The sequence below is a fragment of the Scophthalmus maximus genome, chromosome 7 (assembly GCF_022379125.1).
Source record: "Scophthalmus maximus strain ysfricsl-2021 chromosome 7, ASM2237912v1, whole genome shotgun sequence".
Lineage (NCBI taxonomy): Eukaryota > Metazoa > Chordata > Actinopteri > Pleuronectiformes > Scophthalmidae > Scophthalmus > Scophthalmus maximus.
This window is the reverse complement of record NC_061521.1, coordinates 9,567,309-9,580,205: the sequence shown is the minus strand read 5'-3', so window position 1 is coordinate 9,580,205 and position 12,897 is coordinate 9,567,309. Positions and strand designations below refer to the sequence as shown.

At 41.9% G+C, this 12,897-nt stretch overlaps 1 protein-coding gene across 1 annotated transcript in view; it reads left to right on the top strand.

The window, feature by feature from the left end:
* Positions 1 to 12,897, top strand: part of kcnq1.2 (potassium voltage-gated channel, KQT-like subfamily, member 1.2) — a 155,399-nt gene that overhangs the window by 5,766 nt on the left and 136,736 nt on the right. Inside the window, exons 3-4 of the mRNA XM_035643142.2 lie at positions 7,181 to 7,271; positions 12,612 to 12,738. Of these exons, the coding sequence (XP_035499035.2) occupies positions 7,181 to 7,271; positions 12,612 to 12,738 (218 nt within the window). The remainder of the gene's footprint in view (positions 1 to 7,180; positions 7,272 to 12,611; positions 12,739 to 12,897) is intronic.

Genomic DNA, 12,897 nt, shown 5'->3' with positions numbered 1-12,897 from the left:
CAAAATGCTTCTATCTGGTAACGATCATTTTCCCTATGACATCATTACAATACAACGGGTTTGCCGTGAAAAAGGCACTGCACCTGTTCCTTGTGGTAAACAAGTGTGCCAGATGTTGTCTGGAGTGCTTGGTTCTGTTGTGTATCTTTTATATCTGGGCAGATTATAGAACTGGCCATAGTTTCCAGGCTTCCCCCTCAATCTATGTGGAAGGGACAGGAAGGAAACCTCTTGTTGGATATCTGCTTACAGGAAATTACAGACTGAAGGAAGTGTAGGCTACTGTATGGGTCACTTCTCTCTTTCTATCTATCTATATATCCATCTATCCATCTATCTATCTATCTATCTATCTATCTATCTATCTATCTATCTATCTATCTATCTATATCTAAATTATTTTATTTGACTCCTTTCTAAGAAGACTAACCAACATGTCAATTTTAAACAATTTGAGGTTCTCCGATCAATCGGCCATCGATTGTTATGGGCTGATATTTGTTCTAATAGTATTAATCAATATCTCTATACATGGTGATCGGAAGAGTCCATCAGATGATGCGGAAAACTTGGGAGACAATTTATCTTTAAGCAGCTTAATTAGCTTCATATACTAAAACAGTTAAACAGTAAATTCATGATACCTTTCTCATCCCTTCATTTTCAACCCGGGAGGGTTTTAGTCTAGGATGACGGATGTGCGACAGGAGGGCAGGTGAATCAAAACTGGGAAAAGAAGGTAACCAACTCTGCACATTGTTGCCCTTTCCTTTAACAGTGCTGTGCAAACCTGCAACTGAATTTAACTGAGAGGCTTAGGAAATTACCATTTGATTATGCATGTTATCGGTGCTGAATGTGACCTGTATTTACTGAAGTTACTGGTTATGAATGGCACTGCCACTGTTGTCTGATACCGCTCCCAGCTATGTCATTCATTCATTCATTCGGCTTGTGCTCTAACCTGAAAGGGGATTTACATTTATTTTCCAAGCATTTGTTGAACAAGATCATAGCTAAGCCGGGATGGAATATTTATGTTTGCGGCTGGAGGCTGATGTGGTTTAATCCACCCTAAGCTCCACCGTGGATGGGATGTGGAGTGGGGGGTGTCAGTAAAGAGCGGGAAGTAATGTCCAGGCCAATATTTTTTTATGCGTTTGATTGAAGTTTTATGCTTTCAAAAGTTTTTAATGTCACGCACATCAAGCGAGCCTGAGTCTACAACCACATCGGTGGGATCAAATCATGTGAGGTGTCAAATATGTTGATATACTATTTCAGAGTGAACTATTAATTGTCTGGTCATATAGGAAATGTTGTGCGGAAAAAAAAGGTACCAAACATTGGGAAGGTGTGTGGTATGTAAGGTAGTATATACAGTAAAGGCAAATTCAAAAGCATTCAAAAATGGCCAAAATAGCCCAGGTCTGTGACGAGGAGACATTAGAGAGTAATGGACCATACTAGCAGTAACTGGTTCTGGCTGAGGAGACAGTGAGTGATTTGGGTGAAGGGGAGTCGATGTCAGATCCTAATGCTGGAGCCTTCATGTTCGAAGAAGCAGAACATACAACGGGTTTGTTGGTTTGCAAGAGCAACCTTGTGCTTGCACAGAAAACTAAAATCACTGTTGGACTGTGACTACAAGCTTCACTAGCACAGGACATCCTCTTTCTATGAGCTGATTCTGAAGTTGTTTAACCTTTGGATTTAGTTTTGCAGTTAAATTGGCATATGAGATATATACTAGCTATTGCTGGTCAGCATAAATACATCCTTTTTTCCCCCTGGGTAGTGGTGTGCAGCATTGCTAATGGCCTTGTGCGGCCTGGTAGTTTTGAATGTGCGCTTGGTGATGCTGGATTATCTGCTGGAGGAGGTAGGAGAGATGCTTTTCAGGTTTCAAGGAGTTGTTTGCCACCCTGTGCTAGTGCTAGATTTCCCGGGGAGTAATGCATGGATCTTGAAAAAAAAAAAATAATAATAAAAAATCTGGTGTCGGCCTATTCAAGGGACTGATATTTATGAGCTTGTGCAATTTGTTGAGGTTCCATTCCAGTTGAGAAGGTGCTCATCTGATGACTCAGTTGACTTGCCTTCATTTAAAGTATACACTCGTAATCGTTCATCAAAGAAAGGCTTAAAGTTAATATGGACAATCCCACATCTTCATCAAAATGGAAGATTGGATGCCATTTTTCCGCGTGTACATTGCAAGCTCGGGTTGTTGTTCTCATCGTGTCCCCTATAGCGAAGAGGATTTTCAAAACAGTCACTGGCTGAAGCAATAAAATGAATTTGTACAGCACTTTTAAAAACACAGTCACAATGTGTTCAACCTAGGATTAAAGACACATATTCCAAATATAGGAATACATGCCAAAAAAGCACAATTGCATACACCCATGCACATTAATTAAGCACGCAACCAAAATAAATAATAACCCAGGGCAAACGGAGGTTGTTCCAAAGTTTAGGAGCAACCTCAAAAGCACGGTTCACATCTGGATTGTGAAGAGGAACGGGGAACAGATAACAGGCCTTTGGCAGATGATCGGAGAGGTCGGTCATTTGAATAAGGGCTCAACATCTCTGTTGCATAATCAGGAGTCAGGCCATCCAGGGCTTTGTATATGTAATTAATAAAATTGTGAAATCAATTCTATTTTGTTGGAGACAAGAATTGGGGTGATATGGGGCCGACGACTGGTAGTAGTTGATAGTTCAGATGCAGCGTTTTGGACAAGCTGAGTAATTCAAGTGAACAGAGAGTTTACAGTAATCTAAACGGGAAAGATTAGGCCATGTACTAGAAATTCCATGTTTTGGCAGGCGAGGAAAGGTTTGATTCTGGCAATATGTCTCAGTCGGAAGAAGCAAGACTGAATGACCTTGGTAATGTGATGCTCAAATGCTGGTCGAAAAAGGCTCGGTGTCTGTGGCCGTACGTTGTACTTATTTTGGCGAAGCTTGACCGATGTGCAGTCAGTAATACTCACTAAAGCCCCAGCTGTTTTGTTTTAATCAGATCCCAGGGGTTTTGGGCCCGAGCTAAATAAGGTTGGCTAATGGCTGTGAGTGACCCAGTCCTGTCCACAGCAGACACCTCCCCGGCTGTCAATGCAAAGTGCTTTAGAATATCACATTTGGAAAAAAAAGAAGGTAAATCACTCCATACAGCTTCTACACATCCGGACTAAATTGAAGGTTCGGCAATTTTTTTTCTTCTTTTGGGCTATATATATTTTATAATGTTTGTTTAATCCTACAAACTTTTTATGATTCAATATATTTGTGGCAAACCTGAAGCTATGGCATGGTTGCTTATTATCTAACCTTCTAATTCACAGCACCGGGTGTGTGGGTGATGATATTTCCCCCCTGACCTGTTGCCCTAGCTCCCCCTTGCTGTAGCATCTTTGTTGTACCCCATCAATCTCTAGTTGTGATAGCAGTTTGCAGTTGCGGACATTCGTACACTGAGCTTCGAAGTATCCATAGATTCCACAACCCTGCCACCCTGTTATTATAATTTTGGATTTTTTTGACGCTCAAGGATGCTCACCTGTTGCTAGCTGGCACTCCGAGAGTGTTTAATAGACCGCAGTGGGCATTTAGGCAGCTGGGGTACCCCTCATATACTGTATATAAAAATGGACGCAGTCACCGGGTCCGTAAAATGAAGACAATGTGGTGCCTGCAGCCTGTATTCCCTGGAATGACCAGCAGAGGGCGACTCCACTGGTTGCAAAAAGAAGTCAGTTTCTACAGAAGTCTATGAAAAAATGACTCTACTACTTCTCACTTGATTTATAATGTCAGTTAACATTTTACTTTGGAGTTTATGGTCTCAATCACTAGTTTCACGTCTTCTTAATGAAGTTAATTTTGTAAATTGTGGTCTCATTCAGAGGTAAATAGACGACAAAGCACCGTATGCATTGGAGCGTGGCTGGTACTGTCCAATCGGTGCATGGTTGCAGGTGTAGCTGGGCGCGCAGTGGACGAACTCTCAGTCAGACCATCCCTCTGCTCCAACGTGTGGTTCCAAAAAACAACAACATGGCGCTAATGACACTCAAAAAGACCTAGTATGTTGGTCTCGGGCCATTTTGAGTTGACAATATAATAATGTTGCTACAAGAGAATCAACTGCAGCCTTGTACCGCATGTCCTATCCTTGATTATGACATTTATCCCACTGTTGGTACAGTATGTGGTATTCCAGGAACATTGCAGTGCACTGTTAAACCTCCAGAACCAAAACAAATGCACTGAAGGGAACACAGATTACGTGACCTTGTCAATGACCTACATGGCTATGACATCATATTTATGCTTATCCTAATAGGATGATCTCATTTCAACCCAAGGGGAATGGGCTTTGAGTAGACTTTACCTGCCCTCATCTGTCTGGTCTGCCTAGCAACAACAAAAAGAAATGTTATTCCATTGGCCAATCGTGGCACACATCAGATCACTGAATGTACAGTACAATGGACAAATTTTGCCACGGAAAAATACATTACACAAATATATTCAAATTACATTTTCCCCATGGTGACTCATACATGTGGTTTATTTGCATCATATCTGCTTTTTGTGGATTTGATTTGATTTGATATTTTGATTTTCATACAGTAGCTTCGTTGTCTTAGGTGTCAACGTGAATGTAGTTCTTTAACCTGTGCAACAGTTTAAAACAGTGACCTGATTAATGTTGTGACGCAAAATCTTGCAGGCAAATGGGAGCCGATGTCCACAAAACGTTTCAAATGCTGCTTAGTGTCTTATTCAGTCTTTATTTTTGAAATCGAAACCCTCTTAAACACAACTTTCTCAACTGTCCTCATTTGCGGGGATCTCCCTCCTGTTCCCGTTTGACTTCACACTGTGTCCTGGGGGTTTGGCTTTCAGTGGAAACGTACACTCTGCAGAGGGCTGGATCGCCTTTGAGCTGCCTCGTTTTTTAGTAGGTGTCATTCACATCTCAAATCCTTCAGTCCCATATGGCGAGGACGCTACCCCGAGGGGGCGTGTCCAACCATGACATCCCATTGGCCGGGACCAAACCAAAATAGACCCCCCCCCCCCGGTTTCAGTCTCTGAGCTTCACCCTGGTCAAAATGGCAGTTACACCTGGCATTGTACTAAATCAGAAGGGATGATGTCACCTTACCCTCTCATTGATGACTGGCATTCTTATGAGTCCAGCGATACTGTCACTTCTGTAGTTTTCTTGCATTTGTGTTTGTGTGGGGTGAGTGGGTGGTTGCTTGGGGTGGGGGTTGCAGTGAGAAGTAATCCTCATAGAGTAAAAAACCGTCCCATCTGGTCAACGTGTCATCATAGCCTGTTTTTAAAGGAAATCCTCATTCAGGAGTCTTAGGCTCCATCACCACACTCTGTTTTGTGCTTATTCTATTCCGCCCGCCAGGCCAGAAATGAGTAAGATCTTTTAAAGCAAAGCTCACCTTCCACCGATTTTTACAGAAATGAATTGGATCGTGTCTGTGCCCAATATTAAAGTAGTCTTCAAATAGGTGTCTGGTTTTTGAAAAAAATGCTTCTCTTTTGGACAAAGAAGAAATTGTTGATCATCAAACCTCGGCTGTGGTATAGCCTCTCTGACGTCAGCATTTGTCAGTCTTCTCATTCTGCTGGAATATATATTGCATGTTCCGGCATTATTTTGTATGTTACATGAATAATAATAATAAACAACAGATACTTACGTAACCCCTCCCCACCAAGCATATGGCATGTAATCCAGCTTGCAGCCTCATAAACAGCCCGGTGCTGTGTGTGTGTGTGTGTGTGGTTTTTTTTTTAAAGTGAGCTTGATCGTGAGAGTGGTGCATGCAAACATTCATACTAGTATGTCATGTAAAAGCACTTAAAAGATGTGTTCAGAGGATTATTTCTGGGATGGTGAAAATGCACACAACTGATTGTCCTCTTAGCCCTGCAGGGTCAGGGAAGCCCCAGCAGAGCCCCCCATTGAATAAACAAGTAAATGAACAGCGCAGTGGTTTAAAGAACTTAGTAAAGTCTTTGACTAAAACTGAAAGTTATGGTTACCAATAAATAACACTTTCAAAAGTATTAGTTAAGTGTATTTAAGAAGTAAAAGCAAATTGAAATAAATTAGTTTATATCCAATGTCTGTACAGTGTGTGCCTGCTTGTGTGTGTGTGTGTGTATGTTTATATATATATATATATATATATGTGTGTGTGTGTGAATATATGAGTGCATGTATGTGTGTATGCATATATATGTGTATATGATAATGAAAGTTTATGCATGTGGGATGAAGTATTCATGTTCATATACGCATGTAATCGATAGATGAAAATACGAGTGTTTGAAGATAATACTAAGCAAACTAAAAATAACATTTGCAGCCCTGCCCTCCTCCCCTGCTTTACTCTTTTCTCCAGCCCCGTCCTCTTCTTTTTCCCTTCACCTTCATTTAGGTGTGCCGGCGGTGGACGTCCCACTCGGAAGGTTTATATTTGTAGACTATGCATATACACCGACAGATGGACAGTCTTGTCGGAATTGTTTCTCTGTTGCTTGGAGACGCAGAAACATCCCGTTAGCGGTTAATACCAGCAGATTGATGACGAAAAGACAAACACACAAAGCACCTTGACATTTACGTGCGACGACTGACAAGCAAACGGCTTGTTTCTTTTAGTTTGATGCAAAAAATGAGAATATTTTAGTCAGAGGACCATCGTCAACACAATTTATAGACCCTCTGCTTTGACCTAAATAGGATATTAGACTGTACAAAATATATATAGGAGATATGTCATATCCTCTGCCATCTCAATGAGGATGCCCTATACCTTTCAATATTTTATCTATATATAGGCTATCAAACCCTTTTTATGTACTGTTTTTCCATGCATTTCTAATTTGCAGTAATATGATGTGTTTCTGTTTCATTATTGCCTTACCGATCGCTCTGAGGAAACAAATTTGATTGGTGTTTTAAAAAAAATAGAAAAAACTGAATGAATTAAAAATGGATAGATATCCCAAATGAAAACCTCTCTATACCACAATCAAGTATCTCTACTCTGTTATGTTTCATTACTGGTACAGTGAGTGGGTGATGATGTGGTGAGTGCAGATGACCGTCTCAAAACTCTGTCCCTCCCCACAGCTTCATCCTGGTCCTGGTGTGTCTGATCTTCAGTGTCCTGTCAACTATAGAGCAATATGCAGACTTTGCCACTGGAACCCTCTTCTGGATGGTGAGTAGTTTCGTTGTGCCGATGCTCATAATTCACTCGTGGATCATTGTTGGTTTGTACGGTTGCATCAATATTGAAAATCTGCTCTCATCGCAGAGTTCCACTGAAATGCTATGGGGAAAACTCAAGACGTTGGTAATAATTTCAGTATAAGCATTAAGTAATTCATGAAGCACAAAAGCCAAACAGCGATTTTCCGCTTTTTTCTTTATTATACCATTTAAAATGTAATATTCTTTAGGGTTTTGAACTCTTGCTGTGCCTAAACAAACCTTTTCTAAGATGTCACCTTGTAATCTGGGAAACAGCTATATTCAATAAATGAATCTAAAATTTAAATTGAAGCCCACATGATTACATGTCTGTTCATGTAGGTGTTATCGCTCCTCTGCAGAGAGAATTCAGTGATACATATGATCACTATATCACATTTGACTCATTTCTTTCGCGGTGTGACAAAACAGTTTTTCCTGATAACCAAACTGATATTTTTCTCTAAACACAGGTACACAACAGAGAAAGAAGGCACATGACTAGTCTGAAGCTCTTATTGCTGCATTGCAGTATCCTCGTTTAGCCACAAGATGGAGACAGAAGATCTTGTTTGGGTAGAATCTTACCCGCCATCTTACACCGCAGGCAAAAGATATTACAAAGATTAATCACTTGTAGTTATTGCAAGTCAGCCGACACCTGCCGGCTTGTATTCTATGCACCCAGAGCGCTTCACAGCAAATAAAACGTGTACATAGATTATTAGCACGGGTGTGTCCAGGACTCCCGGTTATATTAATCCATTGTGATGATACTGGTTGTGCAGAACCACTCGGCTCCACACAGACTGCACTCGCTGACACTTTCTGCTAAATTGATTATTTCGTGGCTTATGAGGCTATTAAGGGCTGGCAAGTGATGCAATAAATCTAGGTGCTTACAACAGGTAGAAAAAAAAATTATGGCTGCTGTTTGGAAACTCTACAAAGAGATTGCATCATCCGTCTCTGGCCAGCACGCTGTGAATATAAATACACATGTAGTTACCGCATACGAGTGCACAGTTTACACACACACACACACACACACACACACACACACACACACACACACACACACACACACACACACACACACACACACACACACACACACACACACACACACACACACACACATGGGGGCAGAGACACACTCGCATGAACAAACACATCTACCACCTCCTGAGTCCCGGGGCAATCGGAGGACAGAGGGGACACTGTGTTCTGTAAACTTTTGGCCAGTGCCCTTTGAAGACCTACTATCACAGTTATTCATTTATTTATACCCAGGAAGAGCCAAATACACTCCATCCTTATCTCTAACTCTTTCTCCCTGCATTTCTTTTTGTTCTCTCTCTCTCTCTCTCTCTCTGGCTCCTCCCTCCGCCCGCCACTCTCTTTACTCTTGCTTCATTACTCAAGATACCAGCAGTTATCAGCCCCATAAAGACATATTTAAAAAAGTAGTTTAAGTCCATTACTGCCACTGCTTCTTCTTTTGCCTTTATTTTTTCCACGCGGTTTTGGTTCAGTATTAATTGCCAGATAAGATAATACCTTGTTGTGCGTATGTATGTGTGTGCGTGCGTGTGTGTTTGAGGGGGCGGAGCTGTGTGAGCCGGCGGTGTCCCGGTGGCGTTGACTGGTGGTAGCAGCTAAACTTAGAAGGTTCAGGGTTAGCTGACATCCGCGCCAATCGCAGCCTGCTTGTTTTGAATGGCAGAGGGGGGACATTCGTCCTTGAGGATATTTGGCCTTCGGGGCAGCTGCCAAAGTAAAGCCAGGCTGGCCAGGAGGCCTAGAGGCACGCACGCACGCACGCACGCACGCACGCACGCACACGTGACACATTGGATCTTTTATTTGTCATCTCTTGTGCTCATGTCTTGTTATTCGCTTCCCTATCTCAACATCTTTATACACATTATTTTTATACATATTAGACAACTAATATGCGTCTAGGTGTTCAACCATGCATCAGACTAAACACACGTCCACCACAGCAGGGTGGCTGCTGATCCCTAAAGTCTTAAAAGTTCTTGAATTAGATTTTTAATGTTTTTGGGGATTTTCCACCATAAAAAAAAAGTATTTTAGATTTTGTGATGAGGAGTTTATGCCCATAGTCTCCTTTCATTCATCTTTTTGTGCGTCATTTTGTGTTTCAGTGTTCCACCGACCAACGATCTGCTCTCATGAATTGCCCGTAGCAATGATGCTAAATTGAATCCCCAAGATTATGTTTTTCGGGTTGTCCATCCGTCCGTTGGCCCATTCTTAACGCCTCAAGGGAATATTCTCCAAATTTTGCACAAACATTCACTTGGCATCAAGGATGAACTGATTAGATTTTGATGGTTAACGGTCAAGGCCAGGGCCAGACTGGGACAATCATTTAGTCCGGGAAACATAGCGAAATATAGACCCAGCCAGGCCACCTTTTTTTTTTTTCTTCTGTTTTTCTTTGCCTGCCGCCCGCTTTTCATTCCGACTGTCTGACCATCTTGACTTGGTCAAGGCCATTCTGATGACACAAGACACGTTTTTGACCGCAACCTAAAAACGTATGCAATAACTACGAAATATTTTCATAACGACTAATGTCTCATAAGATAACGCGGATGACCACAGGTCAAAGGTCAGTCTAAATCACTGCTTAAACTTTGTCTGGTCATTCCTTAACAACATCAGTCAGGAAAGGAAGGGAGGGTTGTGAAAATATTTCCTGCAACGTGACATGGATGGTGGAGGCAAACAATCACAAGGCGGTGTTTCTAATTGTCCTCGGAATCTTCTCACTGAAATGTTTATTGATCCATACATCCACCCTAAATTTTTTGGAACTTCAAAAAAAAACCCAACCTTAATTCAAAATGTGCCTTTGTCCAATGATGTAGTTTCTTGGTTGGATAACCATGAAATGTTTTCCATTTCTGGTCAGAAAGTGGAGTTTTTTTTATGACCTTCCGACTTTCACGAGTCACATCATCAGCCCGTTTCCAACACAAGAAATACTGAAATGTTATGGTCCGATTAATGAGCAGAAGCAAAACGTTCTATGGCAAATCTATTCCTCATTTTGAGTGACACTTTTGGGGGCAATAGTTTTGATGTCACATGTCACCGTAAAGCTTTTGGTTAATTTGTCTACAGTTACTGTGCCAGTGAACCAGAACTAATTAAACAACGGTGTTCTGATGTTTGATATTCATGAAAATAAGATCTTATTCATGACAAAACTACATGAACAGTTCTCACCAGGGACAACTACCGGCACAGAACTAAACAAGTTTGTGGGATTAACTGACTGAGATGTAATGATTTCACCGCGTGATTATCAGAGCATTATGAAATAACTAACCTTGGAGGAAGCATGTGCAATTTAAATGGGATTGACTTTATCTTCTGGAATCCAACATTAATAACAAGGCTATTACTTCGGACAGTGGAGCATCCATGAGTTGCAAAAGCTTTGTATAGCTCAGGTAAATCTAGATGTAATGAGGGACTTTTTGTGTGTGTATGTGTGGGTGTAGGTGCACCTCCCTTGTCGGAGGACACACAGATTAAGCAATCTAATCACATTTCCATGCGATACCTTAATTCCCCAGCAGACCTCTGAATGAGCTTCATCCGCGTCAGGCTTGATGAGATTATCGCTGCGCGAACAGGCGGCTGTTTTCATGTAGTTGCCCTGTTTCTGATACACATACAACCCCCCCCCCCCACTACCCCAACATCAGGGCGACCCATTTTATGGAATTATTATGACTAATTTCTTCAAATTCCCCAAATTCCTATGTACATTTGACTTTCACGATTTTACCCAGATGTCACAATAACTAAGCTTGATGAAGATGAACTGGGTTGATATTTTTGCTGGTGTTTTGGTCTGGATTTCAATGTCAGTGAAAGCTTATTATTATTATTTTTTTGTCTAGAAAACATATACCCACTGTGTGAACATTATTACCCCCTAGTTATCAGGTTACAAGAAGTATCACTTCAGTATCATTACAGATCAAATTTCCCACCTTGTTTATCTGTTATAGATTCATCTTGGTATTGTTCAGACTTCACTGAACCGATTTATATATATTTCTGCAGAATATAATGTGTTACTTTACTATGCAAACATTAAGGGTATTGCTGGCTAAGATGCCCACATCTCTGATATGTTTTGTGATTCAAACATGGACAAATGAAGTGAATCCACATGGCATTTCAGTCTGATCATCAGGGAATGTCATAGAGAGTTACTGAACCATTTCTGTCTAAAGCTGTAAATATGGTTAAATGATGAATATGAAAAACCTGGCCGCATAAAGTTGTTTTCCACACGACTGTCGCAAAAAGCCGCTGCATTTTCCCGTTCGAGCTGCAGTGTGACACTTTCTCCTGCCATGAAAAAGCGTCCGGTGTGATTGGCAGGTCATTGTTTTCGGGCTCTGTGGCGCCGTGTTATTGCAGCAGGGCTCGCGGTGTTGGGTTTCATATCAGGGGTGGCCAGGGAGCAGCCGGTTCAAGCAATCAACGAGATGGCCACCCACACGGCCTCAGATTTGAACAGACAGTATACGGTGGCTAAATATTATGGATAAGCAGTGGCCAGGAAAGCGATCTCCATCGGAGAGACTTAATTAGTTCACGGAGGCACCGGCGCGTGCACGTTCCAGGAAGAGACAATGCACAGTGGCACAGGGTAAAAGCACCAAACCCCCCCAAAAAATGTCTATATACTTGCATGATTATAACTATATCTCAGAGACAAACTGTCATTTGTCAGTGTTTCATAACGATTCTGTTTAGCTGCGTGACACATTTGACACAAAGTTTACGGCGAGACCTCGGCACCCATGCTGATTATTCAGCCCCCTTATCTGTCAGGAGGCAGCGTGATGGTATTTCATCCTCTGGCTTCCATCACTTAGCCAATGACCCCGTCTTAATATGAGCTGTCATCAGCCATGTTATCAACCTCCATCTTTTTCCTCCTGGGTGGTTAGGTGGTCTCGGTCCCACCGGACCGCCTCCTGTGTCTCGCCCTCTTTCTCTGTCGCACACTCACCCGTCATTACCCACTCATATCGTATCATGTCGTAAATCTTGCTGATTGATCGTAATGGCCCCAGTGCTGTTGGATATGTGTTAATGCGCGGCACTGCGTTTATCAACGCTCTTAGAAATGCTACCTTATCTACTTCCACATCCCCTCGTCCCGTGTGTGTGCTTTTTCGCAATTGTTGTCTCCGTACCAACGGATTATTTGTAACCCACTGCTTTGTGTTTGCATTGTGCTCCGCAGGAGATTGTGCTGGTGCTGTTCTTTGGCACAGAGTACGCGGTCCGGCTGTGGTCGGCCGGCTGTCGCAACAAGTATGCGGGCATCAAAGGACGCCTCCGCTTTATCAGGAAGCCCATATCAATCATAGGTGCACCTGGCATTTCCCTTTGTTCCCCTTTATTGCACCACATGACATGACTTGTACTTGTAGAGCAACAACTTAGATCATTGAAGCAGTGTAAAATGTGACCCAAGTACACAACTTCATTAAACTCAAATGATTCCAACCCTGATTTTATGGCCATTC